The sequence below is a fragment of the Orbicella faveolata genome, unplaced genomic scaffold (genome assembly GCF_042242905.1).
Source record: "Orbicella faveolata isolate gen_17 unplaced genomic scaffold, um_ofav_v1 contig_3, whole genome shotgun sequence".
NCBI lineage: Eukaryota > Metazoa > Cnidaria > Anthozoa > Scleractinia > Merulinidae > Orbicella > Orbicella faveolata.
This window is the reverse complement of record NW_028301558.1, coordinates 8,937,999-8,960,000: the sequence shown is the minus strand read 5'-3', so window position 1 is coordinate 8,960,000 and position 22,002 is coordinate 8,937,999. Positions and strand designations below refer to the sequence as shown.

At 42.7% G+C, this 22,002-nt stretch overlaps 1 protein-coding gene and 2 long non-coding RNA genes across 3 annotated transcripts in view; all 3 read left to right on the top strand.

The window, feature by feature from the left end:
• Window positions 1–923, top strand: part of LOC149106274 (uncharacterized) — a 3,096-nt gene extending 2,173 nt beyond the window's left edge. The window contains exon 2 of the long non-coding RNA XR_016209826.1: window positions 244–923. This is a non-coding gene — a long non-coding RNA (uncharacterized LOC149106274). The remainder of the gene's footprint in view (window positions 1–243) is intronic.
• Window positions 924–9,738: 8,815 nt separating this feature from the next.
• On the top strand, window positions 9,739–10,715 carry LOC149106273 (uncharacterized). Its single transcript, XR_016209786.1, has 2 exons — window positions 9,739–10,588; window positions 10,672–10,715. It is a non-coding gene; the product is annotated as an uncharacterized LOC149106273 (long non-coding RNA).
• A 3,891-nt stretch (window positions 10,716–14,606) lies between these two features.
• On the top strand, window positions 14,607–21,585 carry LOC149106272 (beta-1,3-galactosyltransferase 5-like). The gene is made up of 2 exons (XM_089298108.1): window positions 14,607–14,673; window positions 20,218–21,585. The coding sequence occupies exon 2, from the start codon at window positions 20,267–20,269 to the stop codon at window positions 21,434–21,436; it is 1,170 nt and encodes a 389-aa protein (XP_089154234.1). The 5' UTR covers window positions 14,607–14,673; window positions 20,218–20,266; the 3' UTR covers window positions 21,437–21,585.
• Window positions 21,586–22,002: the final 417 nt, after the last annotated feature.

Sequence of the window (22,002 nt, the reverse complement as noted above, 5' to 3'; positions counted from 1 at the left end):
TCAGTTAAAATCTAAGACATTTCATTGAATTCTCTCATGAATGAGCTATTTTTGTGACCATAGTTCTTGATCTAGATCTTACATTGAGGGGCCCGATAGTATCACCAATTTTGTATATTATTATGTGTCCGTGGCTGTATGCGTATTTGGATGCATGTGTGTGTGTGTGTGGACGTGAGGAGGACGCCGGTATAAGAGGGATTGTGCAGTATGTTACATTTTCTAAAACATATCATTTTTCAGGTGTAAAATTAATTGCGTGAACTATAAGAAGCACAACTAAAGATGCTGCAAACGTTACCTGATGTCATGGACTGGTACCCAAGAAAAGATGAGGAAATTTGTTGATGAAATCACGAGATTAAGTTTGTGAATCTTTTATGCTGATCGTCCAGTTTATATTTATGACATTACATTGATCTGATTGATACATTTTGTTAACGAGTTAACGAGGGTTGATGCTGTTAATAGCAATACTTTTACGGTGAACGGCCTTTAACATTCCAACAATGCCGGGGTCTTTGCTGCGAAACTTTGCACTTAACTGTGTGAAACTTTTACGGTGAACGGCCTGTAACATCCCAACAATGCCGGGGTCTTTGCTGCGAAACTTTGCACTTAACTGTGTGAAACTTTTACGGTGAACGGCCTGTAACATCCCAACAATGCCGGGGTCTTTGCTGCGAAACTTTGCACTTAACTGTGTGAAACTTTTACGGTGAACGGCCTATAACATCCCAACAATGCCGGGGTCTTTGCTGCGAATGTTTGCACTTAACTGTGTGAAACTTTTACGGTGAACGGCCTGTAACATCCCAACAATGCCGGGGTCTTTGCTGCGAATGTTTGCACTTAACTGTGTGAAACTTTTACGGTGAACGGCCTGTAACATCCCAACAATGCCGGGGTCTTTGCTGCGAAACTTTGCACTTAACTGTGTGAAACTTTTACGGTGAACGGCCTATAACATCCCAACAATGCCGGGGTCTTTGCTGCGAATGTTTGCACTTAACTGTGTGAAACTTTTACGGTGAACGGCCTGTAACATCCCAACAATGCCGGGGTCTTTGCTGCGAATGTTTGCACTTAACTCTGTGAAACTTTTACGGTGAACGGCCTGTAACATCCCAACAATGCCGGGGTCTTTGCTGCGAAACTTTGCACTTAACTGTGTGAAACTTTTACGGTGAACGGCCTATAACATCCCAACAATGCCGGGGTCTTTGCTGCGAAACTTTGCACTTAACTGTGTGAAACTTTTACGGTGAACGGCCTGTAACATCCCAACAATGCCGGGGTCTTTGCTGCGAATGTTTGCACTTAACTGTGTGAAACTTTTACGGTGAACGGCCTGTAACATCCCAACAATGCCGGGGTCTTTGCTGCGAATGTTTGCACTTAAGTGTGTGAAACTTTTACGGTGAACGGCCTTTAACATCCCAACAATGCCGGGGTCTTTGCTGCGAATGTTTGCACTTAACTGTGTGAAACTTTTACGGTGAACGGCCTATAACATCCCAACAATGCCGGGGTCTTTGCTGCGAAACTTTGCACTTAGCTGTGTGAAACTTTTACGGTGAACGGCCTATAACATCCCAACAATGCCGGGGTCTTTGCTGCGAAACTTTGCACTTAACTGTGTGAAACTTTTACGGTGAACGGCCTGTAACATCCCAACAATGCCGGGGTCTTTGCTGCGAATGTTTGCACTTAACTGTGTGAAACTTTTACAGTGAACGGCCTTTAACATCCCAACAATGCCGGGGTCTTTGCTGCGAATGTTTGCACTTAACTGTGTGAAACTTTTACGGTGACCGGCCTATAACATCCCAACAATGCCGGGGTCTTTGCTGCGAAACTTTGCACTTAGCTGTGTGAAACTTTTACGGTGAACGGCCTATAACATCCCAACAATGCCGGGGTCTTTGCTGCGAATGTTTGCACTTAACTGTGTGAAACTTTTACGGTGAACGGCCTGTAACATCCCAACAATGCCGGGGTCTTTGCTGCGAATGTTTGCACTTAAGTGTGTGAAACTTTTACGGTGAACGGCCTGTAACATCCCAACAATGCCGGGGTCTTTGCTGCGAATGTTTGCACTTAAGTGTGTGAAACTTTTACGGTGAACGGCCTTTAACATCCCAACAATGCCGGGGTCTTTGCTGCGAATGTTTGCACTTAACTGTGTGAAACTTTTACGGTGAACGGCCTATAACATCCCAACAATGCCGGGGTCTTTGCTGCGAAACTTTGCACTTAGCTGTGTGAAACTTTTACGGTGAACGGCCTATAACATCCCAACAATGCCGGGGTCTTTGCTGCGAAACTTTGCACTTAACTGTGTGAAACTTTTACGGTGAACGGCCTGTAACATCCCAACAATGCCGGGGTCTTTGCTGCGAATGTTTGCACTTAACTGTGTGAAACTTTTACAGTGAACGGCCTTTAACATCCCAACAATGCCGGGGTCTTTGCTGCGAATGTTTGCACTTAACTGTGTGAAACTTTTACGGTGAACGGCCTATAACATCCCAACAATGCCGGGGTCTTTGCTGCGAAACTTTGCACTTAGCTGTGTGAAACTTTTACGGTGAACGGCCTATAACATCCCAACAATGCCGGGGTCTTTGCTGCGAATGTTTGCACTTAACTGTGTGAAACTTTTACGGTGAACGGCCTGTAACATCCCAACAATGCCGGGGTCTTTGCTGCGAATGTTTGCACTTAAGTATGTGAAACTTTTACGGTGAACGGCCTGTAACATCCCAACAATGCCGGGGTCTTTGCTGCTAAACTTTGCACTTAACTGTGTGAAACTTTTACGGTGAACGGCCTATAACATCCCAACAATGCCGGGGTCTTTGCTGCGAATGTTTGCACTTAACTGTGTGAAACTTTTACGGTGAACGGCCTGTAACATCCCAACAATGCCGGGGTCTTTGCTGCGAATGTTTGCACTTAAGTGTGTGAAACTTTTACGGTGAACGGCCTGTAACATCCCAACAATGCCGGGGTCTTTGCTGCTAAACTTTGCACTTAACTGTGTGAAACTTTTACGGTGAACGGCCTATAACATCCCAACAATGCCGGGGTCTTTGCTGCGAATGTTTGCACTTAACTGTGTGAAACTTTTACGGTGAACGGCCTATAACATCCCAACAATGCCGGGGTCTTTGCTGCGAAACTTTGCACTTAGCTGTGTGAAACTTTTACGGTGAACGGCCTATAACATCCCAACAATGCCGGGGTCTTTGCTGCGAAACTTTGCACTTAACTGTGTGAAACTTTTACGGTGAACGGCCTGTAACATCCCAACAATGCCGGGGTCTTTGCTGCGAATGTTTGCACTTAACTGTGTGAAACTTTTACAGTGAACGGCCTTTAACATCCCAACAATGCCGGGGTCTTTGCTGCGAATGTTTGCACTTAACTGTGTGAAACTTTTACGGTGAACGGCCTATAACATCCCAACAATGCCGGGGTCTTTGCTGCGAAACTTTGCACTTAGCTGTGTGAAACTTTTACGGTGAACGGCCTATAACATCCCAACAATGCCGGGGTCTTTGCTGCGAATGTTTGCACTTAACTGTGTGAAACTTTTACGGTGAACGGCCTGTAACATCCCAACAATGCCGGGGTCTTTGCTGCGAATGTTTGCACTTAAGTGTGTGAAACTTTTACGGTGAACGGCCTGTAACATCCCAACAATGCCGGGGTCTTTGCTGCGAATGTTTGCACTTAAGTGTGTGAAACTTTTACGGTGAACGGCCTTTAACATCCCAACAATGCCGGGGTCTTTGCTGCGAATGTTTGCACTTAACTGTGTGAAACTTTTACGGTGAACGGCCTATAACATCCCAACAATGCCGGGGTCTTTGCTGCGAAACTTTGCACTTAGCTGTGTGAAACTTTTACGGTGAACGGCCTATAACATCCCAACAATGCCGGGGTCTTTGCTGCGAAACTTTGCACTTAACTGTGTGAAACTTTTACGGTGAACGGCCTGTAACATCCCAACAATGCCGGGGTCTTTGCTGCGAATGTTTGCACTTAACTGTGTGAAACTTTTACAGTGAACGGCCTTTAACATCCCAACAATGCCGGGGTCTTTGCTGCGAATGTTTGCACTTAACTGTGTGAAACTTTTACGGTGAACGGCCTATAACATCCCAACAATGCCGGGGTCTTTGCTGCGAAACTTTGCACTTAGCTGTGTGAAACTTTTACGGTGAACGGCCTATAACATCCCAACAATGCCGGGGTCTTTGCTGCGAATGTTTGCACTTAACTGTGTGAAACTTTTACGGTGAACGGCCTGTAACATCCCAACAATGCCGGGGTCTTTGCTGCGAATGTTTGCACTTAAGTGTGTGAAACTTTTACGGTGAACGGCCTGTAACATCCCAACAATGCCGGGGTCTTTGCTGCGAAACTTTGCACTTAGCTGTGTGAAACTTTTACGGTGAACGGCCTATAACGTCCCAACAATGCCGGGGTCTTTGCTGCGAATGTTTGCACTTAACTGTGTGAAACTTTTACGGTGAACGGCCTGTAACATCCCAACAATGCCGGGGTCTTTGCTGCGAATGTTTGCACTTAAGTGTGTGAAACTTTTACGGTGAACGGCCTGTAACATCCCAACAATGCCGGGGTCTTTGCTGCTAAACTTTGCACTTAACTGTGTGAAACTTTTACGGTGAACGGCCTATAACATCCCAACAATGCCGGGGTCTTTGCTGCGAATGTTTGCACTTAACTGTGTGAAACTTTTACGGTGAACGGCCTGTAACATCCCAACAATGCCGGGGTCTTTGCTGAGAATGTTTGCACTTAAGTGTGTGAAACTTTTACGGTGAACGGCCTGTAACATCCCAACAATGCCGGGGTCTTTGCTGCTAAACTTTGCACTTAACTGTGTGAAACTTTTACGGTGAACGGCCTATAACATCCCAACAATGCCGGGGTCTTTGCTGCGAATGTTTGCACTTAACTGTGTGAAACTTTTACGGTGAACGGCCTATAACATCCCAACAATGCCGGGGTCTTTGCTGCGAAACTTTGCACTTAGCTGTGTGAAACTTTTACGGTGAACGGCCTATAACATCCCAACAATGCCGGGGTCTTTGCTGCGAAACTTTGCACTTAACTGTGTGAAACTTTTACGGTGAACGGCCTGTAACATCCCAACAATGCCGGGGTCTTTGCTGCGAATGTTTGCACTTAACTGTGTGAAACTTTTACAGTGAACGGCCTTTAACATCCCAACAATGCCGGGGTCTTTGCTGCGAATGTTTGCACTTAACTGTGTGAAACTTTTACGGTGAACGGCCTATAACATCCCAACAATGCCGGGGTCTTTGCTGCGAAACTTTGCACTTAGCTGTGTGAAACTTTTACGGTGAACGGCCTATAACATCCCAACAATGCCGGGGTCTTTGCTGCGAATGTTTGGACTTAACTGTGTGAAACTTTTACGGTGAACGGCCTGTAACATCCCAACAATGCCGGGGTCTTTGCTGCGAATGTTTGCACTTAAGTGTGTGAAACTTTTACGGTGAACGGCCTGTAACATCCCAACAATGCCGGGGTCTTTGTTGCTAAACTTTGCACTTAACTGTGTGAAACTTTTACGGTGAACGGCCTATAACATCCCAACAATGCCGGGGTCTTTGCTGCGAATGTTTGCACTTACCGGTGTGAAACTTTTACGGTGAACGGCCTGTAACATCCCAACAATGCCGGGGTCTTTGCTGCGAATGTTTGCACTTAACCGTGTGAAACTTTTACGGTGAACGGCCTGTAACATCCCAACAATGCCGGGGTCTTTGCTGCGAAACTTTGCACTTAACCGTGTGAAACTTTTACGGTGAACGGCCTGTAACATCCCAACAATGCCGGGGTCTTTCCTGCGAAACTTTGCACTTAACTGTGTGAAACTTTTACGGTGAACGGCCTGTAACATCCCAACAATGCCGGGGTCTTTGCTGCGAATGTTTGCACTTAACTGTGCGAAACTTTTACGGTGAACGGCCTATAACATCCTAACAATGCTGGGGTCTTTGCTGTGAAACTTTGCACTTAACTGTGCGAAACTTTTACGGTGAACGGCGTATAACATCCTAACAATGCTGGGGTCTTTGCTGTGAAACTTTGCACTTTACTGTGTGAAACTTTTACGGTGAACGGCCTGTAACATCCCAACAATGCCGGGGTCTTTGCTGCGAAACTTTGCACTTAACTGTGTGAAACTTTTACGGTGAACGGCCTGTAACATCCCAACAATGCCGGGGTCTTTGCTGCGAAACTTTGCACTTAACTGTGTGAAACTTTTACGGTGAACGGCCTGTAACATTCCAACAATGCCGGGGTCTTTGCTGCGAAACTTTGCACTTAACTGTGTGAAACTTTTACGGTGAACGGCCTATAACATCCCAACAATGCCGGGGTCTTTGCTGCGAATGTTTGCACTTAACTGTGTGAAACTTTTACGGTGAACGGCCTGTAACATCCCAACAATGCCGGGGTCTTTGCTGCGAAACTTTGCACTTAACTGTGTGAAACTTTTACGGTGAACGGCCTGTAACATCCCAACAATGCCGGGGTCTTTGCTGCGAAACTTTGCACTTAACTGTGTGAAACTTTTACGGTGAACGGCCTATAACATCCCAACAATGCCGGGGTCTTTGCTGCGAAACTTTGCACTTAGCTGTGTGAAACTTTTACGGTGAACGGCCTGTAACATCCCAACAATGCCGGGGTCTTTGCTGCGAATGTTTGCACTTAACTGTGTGAAACTTTTACGGTGAACGGCCTGTAACATCCCAACAATGCCGGGGTCTTTGCTGCGAATGTTTGCACTTAACTGTGTGAAACTTTTACGGTGAACGGCCTTTAACATCCCAACAATGCCGGGGTCTTTGCTGCGAATGTTTGCACTTAACTGTGTGAAACTTTTACGGTGAACGGCCTATAACATCCCAACAATGCCGGGGTCTTTGCTGCGAAACTTTGCACTTAGCTGTGTGAAACTTTTACGGTGAACGGCCTATAACATCCCAACAATGCCGGGGTCTTTGCTGCTAAACTTTGCACTTAACTGTGTGAAACTTTTACGGTGAACGGCCTGTAACATCCCAACAATGCCGGGGTCTTTGCTGCGAATGTTTGCACTTAACTGTGTGAAACTTTTACAGTGAACGGCCTTTAACATCCCAACAATGCCGGGGTCTTTGCTGCGAATGTTTGCACTTAACTGTGTGAAACTTTTACGGTGAACGGCCTATAACATCCCAACAATGCCGGGGTCTTTGCTGCGAAACTTTGCACTTAGCTGTGTGAAACTTTTACGGTGAACGGCCTATAACATCCCAACAATGCCGGGGTCTTTGCTGCGAATGTTTGCACTTAACTGTGTGAAACTTTTACGGTGAACGGCCTGTAACATCCCAACAATGCCGGGGTCTTTGCTGCGAATGTTTGCACTTAAGTGTGTGAAACTTTTACGGTGAACGGCCTGTAACATCCCAACAATGCCGGGGTCTTTGCTGCTAAACTTTGCACTTAACTGTGTGAAACTTTTACGGTGAACGGCCTATAACATCCCAACAATGCCGGGGTCTTTGCTGCGAATGTTTGCACTTACCGGTGTGAAACTTTTACGGTGAACGGCCTTTAACATCCCAACAATGCCGGGGTCTTTCCTGCGAATGTTTGCACTTAACCGTGTGAAACTTTTACGGTGAACGGCCTGTAACATCCCAACAATGCCGGGGTCTTTGCTGCGAATGTTTGCACTTAACCGTGTGAAACTTTTACGGTGAACGGCCTGTAACATCCCAACAATGCCGGGGTCTTTCCTGCGAAACTTTGCACTTAACTGTGTGAAACTTTTACGGTGAACGGCCTGTAACATCCCAACAATGCCGGGGTCTTTGCTGCGAATGTTTGCACTTAACTGTGCGAAACTTTTACGGTGAACGGCCTATAACATCCTAACAATGCTGGGGTCTTTGCTGTGAAACTTTGCACTTAACTGTGCGAAACTTTTACGGTGAACGGCGTATAACATCCTAACAATGCTGGGGTCTTTGCTGTGAAACTTTGCACTTTACTGTGTGAAACTTTTACGGTGAACGGCCTGTAACATCCCAACAATGCCGGGGTCTTTGCTGCGAAACTTTGCACTTAACTGTGTGAAACTTTTACGGTGAACGGCCTGTAACATCCCAACAATGCCGGGGTCTTTGCTGCGAAACTTTGCACTTAACTGTGTGAAACTTTTACGGTGAACGGCCTGTAACATCCCAACAATGCCGGGGTCTTTGCTGCGAATGTTTGCACTTAACTGTGCGAAACTTTTACGGTGAACGGCCTATAACATCCTAACAATGCTGGGGTCTTTGTTGTGAAACTTTGCACTTAACTGTGCGAAACTTTTACGGTGAACGGCCTATAACATCCTAACAATGCTGGGGTCTTTGCTGTGAAACTTTGCACTTAAGTGTGGGAAACTTTTACGGTGAACGGCCTATAACATCCTAACAATGCTGGGGTGTTTGCTGTGAAACTTTGCACTTAACTGTGCGAAACTTTTACGGTGAACGGCGTATAACATCCTAACAATGCTGGGGTCTTTGCTGTGAAACTTTGCACTTTACTGTGTGAAACTTTTACGGTGAACGGCCTGTAACATCCCAACAATGCCGGGGTCTTTGCTGCGAAACTTTGCACTTAACTGTGTGAAACTTTTACGGTGAACGGCCTGTAACATCCCAACAATGCCGGGGTCTTTGCTGCGAAACTTTGCACTTAACTGTGTGAAACTTTTACGGTGAACGGCCTGTAACATCCCAACAATGCCGGGGTCTTTGCTGCGAAACTTTGCACTTAACTGTGTGAAACTTTTACGGTGAACGGCCTGTAACATCCCAACAATGCCGGGGTCTTTGCTGCGAATGTTTGCACTTACCGGTGTGAAACTTTTACGGTGAACGGCCTTTAACATCCCAACAATGCCGGGGTCTTTGCTGCGAATGTTTGCACTTAACCGTGTGAAACTTTTACGGTGAACGGCCTATAACATCCCAACAATGCCGGGGTCTTTGCTGCGAAACTTTGCACTTACCGGTGTGAAACTTTTACGGTGAACGGCCTGTAACATCCCAACAATGCCGGGGTCTTTGCTGCGAAACTTTGCACTTAACTGTGTGAAACTTTTACGGTGAACGGCCTGTAACATCCCAACAATGCCGGGGTCTTTGCTGCGAATGTATGCACTTAACTGTGCGAAACTTTTACGGTTAACGGCCTATAACATCCTAACAATGCTGGGGTCTTTGCTGTGAAACTTTGCACTTAACTGTGCGAAACTTTTACGGTGAACGGCGTATAACATCCTAACAATGCTGGGGTCTTTGCTGTGAAACTTTGCACTTAAGTGTGTGAAACTTTTACGGTGAACGGCCTATAACATCCTAACAATGCTGGGGTCTTTGCTGTGAAACTTTGCACTTAACTGTGTGAAACTTTTACGGTGAACGGCCTGTAACATCCCAACAATGCCGGGGTCTTTGCTGCGAATGTTTGCACTTAACTGTGCGAAACTTTTACGGTGAACGGCCTATAACATCCTAACAATGCTGGGGTCTTTGTTGTGAAACTTTGCACTTAACTGTGCGAAACTTTTACGGTGAACGGCCTATAACATCCTAACAATGCTGGGGTCTTTGCTGTGAAACTTTGCACTTAGCTGTGTGAAACTTTTACGGTGAACGGCCTGTAACATCCCAACAATGCCGGGGTCTTTGCTGCGAAACTTTGCACTTAACTGTGTGAAACTTTTACGGTGAACGGCCTGTAACATCCCAACAATGCCGGGGTCTTTGCTGCGAAACTTTGCACTTAACTGTGTGAAACTTTTACGGTGAACGGCCTGTAACATCCCAACAATGCCGGGGTCTTTGCTGCGAATGTTTGCACTTAACCGTGTGAAACTTTTACGGTGAACGGCCTTTAACATCCCAACAATGCCGGGGTCTTTGCTGCGAATGTTTGCACTTAACCGTGTGAAACTTTTACGGTGAACGGCCTATAACATCCCAACAATGCCGGGGTCTTTGCTGCGAAACTTTGCACTTACCGGTGTGAAACTTTTACGGTGAACGGCCTGTAACATCCCAACAATGCCGGGGTCTTTGCTGCGAAACTTTGCACTTAACTGTGTGAAACTTTTACGGTGAACGGCCTGTAACATCCCAACAATGCCGGGGTCTTTGCTGCGAATGTTTGCACTTAACTGTGCGAAACTTTTACGGTGAACGGCCTATAACATCCTAACAATGCTGGGGTCTTTGCTGTGAAACTTTGCACTTAAGTGTGTGAAACTTTTACGGTGAACGGCTTTAAACATCCCTTCAATGGGTATTTATGAAATTTTTACGGTAAACTACCTCTAGGAATGTGAGTGTCTTTGGTTGTTTAGCTTTCAAGTTAAATTAATTTTGTGACAGTTGTGTTGACAGTGCTTTGCAGTTCGTTGGGTAAGGCATGGATCAGTGACATGGACTGAGATGGATCACCAACATTCAAGGTATGTATTATCAAGATTTTTTTTTACTCATTTTATGATAAAGATTCTAATGTGGTTTATAAACTTTTATCTCGCAATTCCAGAGTGGGAAGCTCAGAGAAGACAGTTGTCCAAAGAAAAAGAAAAACACGTTTTTCAATGCTTTTGAGGTAGACATGGTGTTACTAATCAACACTAAACCAGCTCCCTTTGGTTGTTTTAAGGAGCTGGCATAACCCTTTATTTTTCAAAAAAATCATTAGAAATAATTGTAAACTACTAAATCGGGGTAAACATATAAAGTGTGTTGCTGTTGTTGAAATTACAATCATTATTGGGCTAGCAATGTAGAAGTAAGGCCGATATGTAGTAGTAAAGGACTTCAATATTATTTTTTGTTCATTTCCCTTACAGCATTATATAAAAGTAATTTTGCAACAAGCATTTCTTTGGTGAAAGCAAGTTTGATCTGAATGTCTAGAAGGATTAGAGGGATCTTATTTTAAACATAAGTGTGAATCGTTTTAGATGTCAGAACGTTAAGTGCCAAACTGTCACACGTATGCTGAACCTGGAAGGCATCTGAAGTATCGGAAAACAACGTGCTGGGAGACACCTTGTCCGACCCGCTTAAGACATAAATGGTAAGTTGTATTGTTTTTTAAGGGATAAGATAATCAAAGTGTAGATTTTGCTCATAGCGGCAAAAATACCACATATTCCTAATTTATCTCTAATAATAGTCAACAGACAATAGGCTGTTGAATAAAGGTCCTAAACAATGCGTTTGTTTTTAATCTAGGTCAAAACGCTGGCCAGAACATTTTTTCGCCTATAATTGCCTTGCTGGCATTTAAAATGTTACCCTTTACTGCTGGCTGGCTACTTGGCTAATTGCCATTTTTCTAGCTCGGTATTCAAAATTTTCATTACGTCTGGCTGGGAGTTTGTGAAATAAAGTCGATCTTGCTAGCAGTGAAGAGCGGATATTTTTCCCAGGAAAGTTGCTTATTAATGGTAATTGACGTGGGAGCACAGAATCAGTGCTTGGGAAGTCACATATTAAATTTCCAGTTAAAGTGTCGTTGGGTACTCCTGGGATAGTGAGTCAATATGTATTGACTCGGTGTTAAGCTGAAGTACCACCGCGGTCTGCAGTCCCGTAGTGGTTGACTTTGAAATTAGGTAAGTATTGTAAACTACTGCTACCGCGGTCCTCAGTCCCGTAGTGGTTGATGTAAACATTTAAATAAGCACTTTTACAAGTACGACAATGTCTTAAATGGCTAAAAATCACGAGATAAATACGTATTTTCGACAAACGCGATCGTAGCTTTAAGCCGAATAATCGAACGAGCCGGATGTAGACATTGCGCGTTGTTGTCAGAAGGTTACATGCGAATCTGATGATTGAAAATTAACGAACGCTTTTGTTAAAAAAAGTTTCTATTTCTTCGCCGTTTAAGCAGAAGTGTGGGCAATTAGCAGATTAAGAGAGAGTCCGCGAGTTTCTGTTTGAATCCCTACTTTATTGTTATCGAAGGAACAGTAGTTGAAATGACATTTCGTGCGTGGGTAAACATTACGTTGCGACGTACGTCTTACGTGTTTAACGTGAACGAAAGCTCAGAGATCTTAAACAGTTAAGTTTTGATGTTAAGCAGAAGTGCGGGCTGAAGCGGCAGGTATATTTTGCAGGTCGCAGGTTGCAGGTTGTAGGTTGAAATTTAATTATGACTGGAAAAACGCTGGCACTAAAAATAATTAATAACCTATATACTCGTCAGGGGTTCTTACATGATGTAGTTCGCCTCTTTCACATTGTGAAAACATGCCGTTATTAATATTGAGACCTTCTTTGGCAATCTTCTAACTTGTTACGCCGTGTACAGAAACCAGAGACTTCGTACGCTTCCCAACATATTTGTGATCGCACTTGGTGAGAGCGATGTTCTCATGTCCATCGAAAACACGATCGACCGCTATAAGTACTTATACGTCAGTCACCAACAACAGTCCTTTTTAACCGCGCGGCCATGGGCCGGGAGCGGTTCATGTTCTACCCTTGGTTTATTTTTTTTAATTTTTTTTTTGTCGGAGACCAGACGCAGATCTCCACTCGGCCAACTTTGGATTACGCAATCTGTAATGTTTACTCGCCAAACGTTGTTTCTTCAGGGTCAACAAAAATCTCAGATTACGAAATCACGCCGAACCTACACGTTGCAAAAAAATCTCTTCAAAACTCTGACATCGAAGCGATATATTACTTTAGCGTTAATAGCTACCACACATCGACAGAAGGTAAATCTATTCCTTAACAATCCAGCTTTATCGTGCTAAAATTTCAGCGAAATCGAACAAAACCAGAATTAATTAGAATTTTTTTTGTGACCTCACTCCCTAGACTTGACCTAACAAAGGGAGCCACGGTCGCCCATAGCAACCGAAAAACACGAACATAACAAACCCGACGTTTCGGCCAAAAAACTCCAGAATTATCGCCTGAGAGCTTAAACTTGAATGGGAACATCTTTTTCGAACTTTTTTCAACTCATTTAGACGAAAGAATGGCCTCGACGGGCTAGAAAAATGACCAAGAGAAAAAACAGAACAAGACAGCAGAACAAACCGATAATATTTCACCACGTGGCTTTCGGCACGAAAACGAAAATACAGCTTACTTCTGGATAAATTCAGCCTTAGAAGCCACCAACTGGTCCCATATTACTTTCTGTATCCTTAAAAATGTCCTGACTTCCATCTCCGAAAGATTTTGCCCCAATTTTGAGCAAATAAACATTTCGCCGACAGCGACCACCATTACGGTGGCTTGCATACTAAATTAGCTAACTTGACCTGGCCTGTAATTGGCTAATGATGAGATCTTCCCACTGTCCAAATTTGGTGAGAATCGAAAGTAACGCCAATTTTCTGTCACGTTTTCAATCTGTAGCCACTGGAGTGACCAAAATCGATACATCGGTCGGGATAGAGTTTCATTATTAAATTACATGACTTGTGTGACTACTTTGCTAGCCCTTTACTCGTGGAAAACACCAATCAAATTTAATCATGTCTTTAAAGAAAGAAAGCTGTTGTTAATAGTGTTATTATCGTGTGGTTCATATCGTTCATGCCCATACATATCCCGAAGAAAGTTCTAGATTAGGACCATTACGTCATCGGAGATTTGTCAACGGCTACCACTGATGGTGCAATAATACAGTTTGTGTTGATCACGTGATGTGATGTCTACAGTAAGTAAAGAATCATCAATGACTGCTTTGAAATGTGCACTACGTTCCGACGGTAGTGCTAAGCAAACAGTTAAATTTTAAAAGCGCGGTTATAAGATCTAAAAGATCTTCTTGTTAGAACTACACTCAACCGGACGATCACACTATACGAACTACCGATACTCCTGGGTTCAAACCATTTACTAAAGTTACTCTGACGCGTTGCGAATTATAATCTAAAGTTAACAAGCGCCACATGTTGGCGTAAAGTGAGTGTAACTAAAACGGTCCCGACTTACATGCACCTCGACCATTTCATTCAAATTACACTTTAAATCCAACCAGTCTTTAAACCCCTTGCAAAAGGTTCATACAGAACCAATCTTCTCCTTTGCCTGGATACCCATCGTTGTTTTTGACAATTCTTAAGCTGAAGCAACACGATCCACGCTTCGACAGCACGAGTCAGCAAACTACACATTACTCCACACAAAACGACTCCCCTGTACGGCTATTCTTTACGAACATTGTTTGAGTATTGAAAACCCATTCAAGGGACGTCAAACTCACCAATAACGAGAAGTATCAAGGATATTTTCGACCTTAAAACGAAGCAAAAAAAACAATCTTTTAGTCGAGCTCAGAGAACTGATCGATCGAAGGACAGCACAGCCTGATGGTGATGACCACTGACCAGTTACTGTGACGTCAAAAAAAGTATTTCTGCGGTGCCCTTTTTCATATGGCTGAACAATAATCATATCTTCTCATCTAGTTCTTCATCTATTGTTCCCGATAGAGGGTTACTCTGTTATCGAAGCTTAGAGTGATTTCAAAGAAATATTACTAAAGGAAACTCCAAGCACGGTAAGTCGCTTTTGTAACCACACGAATTTACAATGCTAACACTTACGGTAAGAGACTTTGCGAGACGGCGAGACAAGCGTTTTTCTCTGAGAGCCCGAGACATTTTGGTTTTTTTAGGTTGAGAAACCGAGACTTCAAAGTGTTTTAAGTGCGGGCGCGAGACGTTCAGGCTCTTAAAATTCGAGCCCCAGATTTAGTTGAGAGCTAGAATGAGCTTGTACAGCCTTCTAGCGTGTTTCTTCGACATGGTTGAAGCTGTTGCTTCATTGAAATTCAATATCAAGTGACGAGAACACGTCATTTCTAATATCAAATAAACAAACAAATTGGGACTTCGAAACCCTTAGACTTACGATCGCGAAAACTCGAGACTGCGAGACTGCGAGACGCACAAAACCGCTAAAAAACAAGACAGTGAGACCCGTGAAATTCGACTAAAATTTGCGAGACCCAGAGATTTTGAAGGACCATTCGCCACCCCTGTAACTGATTCCTGTCTTAACTTCTCCAGAGTAGCCCCTAGCGAGTGGCAGAGAATAATTCGGCCCTGAAGCCTGTTTGATTCGCGAAATTCAAGCATTAAGACTACCTTATGCACTGCATGAAATGGCATGTATAAGGAGGTATAATGGACCCGTATCTATAATGTGTACGGAAAGGTATACTGAAGTATATGTGCAAGGTCTGTGTAATTATCAGTATACGTCTGTATCCTTATACTAATGTATACTGTCTTGTGGAGATTACCTTATACCTAGTGGAAGGGAACCTTATATGAGTTGACAAAGTAAACTCAAATCGTTTGTTATTTTGTATCATAAATGAAGGAAACGAAAGCCCCCCGCTGCTGAAAATAGTGCTGTTGTGAAAAATCATACCCGGTGATAATGAGTGCTTCGTACAGAAGAACTTACTTAGCGAACTTATCGGCGTGTAAAGGGTGTGTAAAGTAAGCTTTAAGTTAGACAAACAGTTATAAACGCCGGTGGTATCAGTATTAACACATTTTTACCCTTCCTTGCGGATTTCGCACAGGTATCATTAACGAAAGATAGCCATAACACATTTATACGCTTCTTTGTGCATTGCGTGAACACATCAATAACATATTTCAACGCTTCTTTACGCATTGTGTAAAGATATCCATAACGCATCTGTACGATCCTTTGCGCGTAAAGATATCAATAAGGCTTCTTTACGCCTCTTTATGAATTGCGTAAAGGTATCATTAACTCATCTGTACGCTCCTTTACACGTTGCGTAAAGATATCAGTATTCTTTATGGATTGCCTTATAAGGTATTATTATAGTGCGTAACCGGGTATGACGCTAAAACAACGCCTCTTTACAGACTTAATCACGCATCTTTCATTTACGCTTCTTTAATTTCTCAACGGTATTTAAGATCACCTGAACGTATCGATCAACAATCTGAATAATGCTTCTTTTGATCTCATCTCTATGTATCGAGGTAAAACGCGTTCGCAAAAAAAAAAAAAAACAGACCCAGGAATCGACAGGATGAAGTGCCAGAGCGATTACATGCAGCCCATGATTACTAATGAGACCGGAGACCTAAATATGATATGCTTGATCAGTTTCTGATTCTGGTTGGGTTTGGGTTCACAGCACAATGAGTGTCAGCGGCTTTGCCAAGGGTAGACCAAATGTGTACCCATACATGACGTACGTGACCCAATTTCTTTGATTTTGCCGGTTAACCGCCACATTTGAAAGGCGTGCAGATTCGTTGAAGACGGTTTACTTTTTTATTTCGTTGTCGGTTAGAACTTACCTTAGTTTTTGAGGCAAGGGATCTTAATTGGGTAATTCTGCAAACGGTAAGAAGTGGAATTTGAAGAAACATAAGACGAAGGAAACTCCATTTAGCGAACACTATGTGCGGCAATCAATCGAGTCGTCTTCGCTTTCCTTTGGAACTCACCTTGGAACTGAACACGGCGTCGTGCCACAAAGAACGTTTCTCAGTCACAGGGAGATGGATAGTCTTCCTCTTTGGTCTATACAACAGAAGAAATCATGACTTCTGAAAACGTTAACCATGTCCAGGTAAGCTGTAGCCTTCGTTTCATGTAAGCAAGATAAGCTCTTGATAATCTTGATGTTTTTATCTACTTCCAAGAGCATGCACTCGAAATCATTAAACCTTGCTGAAATTATATACATCCTCAAACCGTTTTTAGTACAGGAGATTACACAGAAATGTGCTCTGAACGTGCTTAACGGAAAGTACATTTTATCCCGAAGGACTTAAATTACAGTCTGCAAAATGCTGTTCTCAGGACAACTTGTGAAGAGAGTCATTTCAAGCCAAGGAACTTCAAGTACTCGTGGCTACGGAGGCGAAGGAAAAGGGAACTCTTAACCCGCATGTTAACCTTGTGTTTCTATTAGACGGATGCCGTCAGAGGACATTTTACGTGTATTTTATTTACGTACTCCATTTGGAAAGTACGAGTTAGAGAAGCACGAGACAACTTCCACTGGGTTGAGTTTAAGATAGAAATCAAGCAGGTTTTAATTTGTAAATAATGAAGACAAAAAATAGCAGAGAAGAAAACGATAAAAATGTTGCCACTGCCACTGAGAGTCCCACAAATAAATTTCATTCTAGCTGAAAACCAGGGTCATTATCCACGAAATATACGAAATCAGCACATATTCCTTCGACACCACATTCAGTATACCCCTTCATTCTCCCATATACACACACTATACTGACATGCGGCCTGAACTAGAAGGAGCCCTACCACAGCTGTAAGATTCCGTATACACACCGTCCACAGACCTTCCAGTAGTCCTTTTTTACTCAGTATACATCACGTATACTGGCATGTATGCTGACATATAAGGAATCCTGCCACAAGTGTGTAAGATCCTGGTATTTTCCTTGGCCAACCCTGAAATATACTTATTATTATGCGGACCTTATACATTCTGCCTCATCCTTATATTTGTCTTATACGGATAGATACGCTGAATGTCTACGACCTGAGGAAAGGTCCTTGTACGGACCATTTTGTGCAGTGTAATATATTTTGACACACAGAAAACCAACCTGCAGCCAAGTGTCTACAAAGAAAAGGTGAAAGAAAAGGTTACGCTCTATTTTGCACGCAGTTCTTTTCCTGTCCGAACGATTGGTGTCGCGAATTCTTTAAGGGTAAAGATTATTTCTCACCAACAGTAACGCCCACGGATTGAACTGCTCGCGTTAAAATCAGGACAGTAGCGACGATATACGCACGTACCAACCGGTTTATTGACTGGTTGAAAGTGTTTTTAATAAACAAATGGGCTAGATTGACAGTCTATAGAAATGCTACGTCCTCAGTGACCATTTTCAAGACCTCAGTCACAGCTTTTCACCATACGGACCTCTCCGCCGCCAAATAACATTTTTTTTTTTTTTGCTATGGAAAAGCGCCTTTAATAAACAAAGCAGCTGGCTTTACAGTCCGTAGACTCTCCTATTTAACCTACTGACAATTATCCCCAAGGCTGTCATGCAAGATATAATTTATGTTTGGTAACTGTTATTTTAAAACAATTTGTGAAAACCATTGTCACCGTCAAGGGTTTAAAAGGTTATGCTCTGTTTTGCACGCTGTTCTTTTCCTTTCCAAGCGATTGCTCTCGTGAACTCCGAGTCCTTAAGGGTTTAAATTATTCCCCTCACAAATGTCGCGTACGGATCACTGTTCGTGTTAAAATCAGGGACGTGGCGACCATACACGCATGTGCCAACCGGCTCCGAAAATCGAGAAAAAAAATTTTCGGTTGGCTTCACAATCTGTAGACTCTTCTATTTAACTTACTAACAATTATCCCGAACATTGACATGTAAACAATATAAGCTACTAAGGAAAAGGTCAAAAAGTATTATGGAGGGGTGGGTCATCAGTTTTTAAGCCTTCGGTAAGGAGTGGGTCATTCAGTTTTCAGCTACTCATGGGGGTGGGTCATCCTATTTTGTAAGAAATAATCAAAGTCTTGAACTACTAAAACAGTTGGCCACACATGCATTAAAATTTTGTACGTATTAACAAATAACTGTTAGCCCTCTTTTGTGTCTTTATATGAAACTTAACTTATAATACATGCACGAGATTTTTTTCGTGTTTTACTTCATTGCTGTATTGTACCATGTGGTAAAGGCAACCACAATGAATTTTGTTGAATTTTAGCCAACTTATGTCTACATGCTATTTATCCGCAAGGGTACGGGACTCGTGTTCATGGGTCTGGGACTCACACTCTTGAATTTGCTGGCTGTGTGAGTCCCAGGACTCACTACAGCTTTTTTCTAAATGAATCACTGTTCCACAGGAACAACACTGGAAAAAAAGAAATACAACACAAACACCTGTGATAAGCATTGTCTTCCAACGCAGTTTTTTTATAAAAAAAAAAAAACAGTACTAGACGTTTCATGTGCTAGTCGACATAAAGCCGTTTGTTGGGACTGTAACGAATTTTACGTTGAAAAAATAAAACGAAGACTCCATGACAGAAAAAATCAACAATTCAAGGCCCTCGCTAAAAAAAAGGCCATTCATCAGCCGTTGCTAATCATGTAAAAACCAGTGGTCACGACATTAAATGGGATCATTTTGACATCTTAGCGTTTTAGCATTTTATCAAAACTGACTTTTATTGCATTTATTTCATTCAAGAGCTTAAGCCTTCACTAAATGTCAGAGTCATAATAGTGAGCAGTTGTTGTTTTACGTACTATCTGTTACTTTTCATGACGTCTAGGCAGGTTAACATACTGCTGCATATCATATTTTCAATCTAGGTTCCAGACCTCTAATGTTTATGATATAAATAGCTTTCGAAAATTCGTAACAGCCACTTTTGAAAATGTATGTTGACTAGCACACGAAACATCAAGTTCGGTATTTAAATGCATTGAAGTAAATGTTACTGCTGTTTGGTCACTGCTGTTTGGGGTATATCTTTAATCAAGCTACGAGGACCTAAAAACAAGAGTTTATACGTTGCGGCCATGACTTAAAGTTTCTAGAGTAAAGGGAAACAATATTATATTTAGATACGGTTGTACTATTGTTAAGAAATAAACCTAAAACGTCAACAACACCACAAGCTAGTTCATATACAAAATGTAATTTTGTTGGATTATGCAACAAAAGTGTCATGTTTTATTAGGGGTGGGTCATGTAATTTTCGACCTTCGATTAGGGGCCGGGTGGGTCACTCAGTTTGGTACCAGATGGAAAGGCTGGGTCATGTGTTTTTTATCCACCACATTTTCAAATGCTCCGCGCCCCCGGCCCCAATACTTTTTGACATTTCCCTGCCCCTAATTCTATCGGGCGTGCCTCAAACCTCCCTAGTGGCTTGAGCCTTTGGCGCCGAAGGCCTTAATGGAGGGTATATTTCTTTTACATTTTTTTCTTTATCCTCCTCAATCAAATACAATATCAATATTAAAAAAAATAAAATTTTTACGATGTTTTAAATCTTTCATCAGACCAGCACAATTTTGTTCCTTTGTAGAAGGAGCTCGCACTTGGAGTGAAGTCATTTCAATTCACCCACTGGGAACATGCTTCATCGACGACAACACTGTCTGTTGTTTCCTTGGAATTGGTTGTGTTTACTCAGAAGGAGACAACATGGCTCGATAAAGTTCAAGATAATCATGCTCTCTCTTGTTACGGTAACGGCAGTTGCTTTAATAACGTATTTAAGTGGCTTTCACATGAAGTCCTTCTATCATCATGAAACACGCTCACAACTTATTAAAGCTCTTAACCTGGGCACGACTTTCAGGCGTTTTGACGACAAGCCATCTTCAGGCAGTGGCGCTCCCTCTCTATCGAATGTGCTGCCTACTCTAGAATGGGCTTCAGGCCGTTTAAAGCCCAAACCCTCCACCGCGCAGCCTGCAATTCATCCTGAGTTTAAATTGTGGAAAACAACGCTCCATCACAAAACCACTTTGATAACCAAGACTGTGTGTACACGGCACTACCCTCTGCTTATCCTAGTTTCGTCTGCACCAGCAAATTTTGAAAGAAGATATTTGATTCGTCAAACATGGGCTGTCGATAACAGCAATGTTCCTCAGTGGAAGACATACTTTCTCCTTTGCCAGACAAGGAATCAAACACATTCAGATTTACTCAAAAAAGAAGATAGCATCTATGGCGACATGATTCGTGCGGATTATTATGAACATTACTGGAACCAAAGTTTGAAGATACAGATGGCCTTCGAATGGGCAGCCAGATATTGTGGGTTTTCTTACCTTCTCAAAGCAGACGACGACGTGTTCGTCAACCCTAAACGTTTAATAGATGTCTTACAGTTAAAAACAACACCCAAGAAAGGCCTTTATATGGGTAAACTTCATCACAATCCGTTTGTACAACGAAGTGGAAAATGGCGTGTCAGTTATGAAGAGTACAATGGTACACACTATCCAGATTTCTGTAGTGGTGCTGGCTTTGTTATGTCATATGATGTTGTCGAGAGTCTGGTTCCTTTATTTGATGTGATTAAGCCGTATAGAATTGACGATGTGTATGTTGGAATGCTTGCAGATAAATGCGGTGTAAAAGCAGTGGGCCATACAGGGTTTGTTATGCCATTTGTTGAGACTCTTTATGATAAGTGTAATTTTGTTCCAAACACTCTTGTGCAGTATCGAGCTACTGGAGAATGTTTAATTCGACTGTTTTTAAATCACAAGAACCTTACGTTATCTTCATGAGCAACATTTTTGTGTTTCTATCGAATTTTTGTAGACTTCTACTAGAATACGTCGTAAATAATGCAAATACTTCAATCTGATTGGCTAAGCTATGGTAAACTATTGGCCGTTAGTAGAATTTTACTAGTATACCAATGCAAATGCTGCAATCTGATTGGCTGAGGTACTCGTACATACTATCAGCTATTATAGTTCACCACTAAATTTTCTCCGATTCTTTTTGGTTTAAATTGATCACGTGACGCGATAGTGTTCATCCGCGGAGAGACACTATCAGCCCACAGTACCCGTCCGAGGACAAAACCCGGATGGATAGTACTCGTCCGTGAAAATATTTCTGTAAACTAATAGTAATCAGAGATTATGAAAGTGCGTTCGACGCCCTCACTTTAATATAAATACCTTAAATGAACGATTTCACTAGCTGACTTTCAACCTTTGTCTATTGCTAAAATCAACATTTTTCAGCAGCAATCGAGGTTTTACCGGTGAGATATGCATAGTGTCAAAGTCCATGCTAGTGAAGAGGTCACGATTTGTTGATACGTTGCGTGACGCCGCCAGTT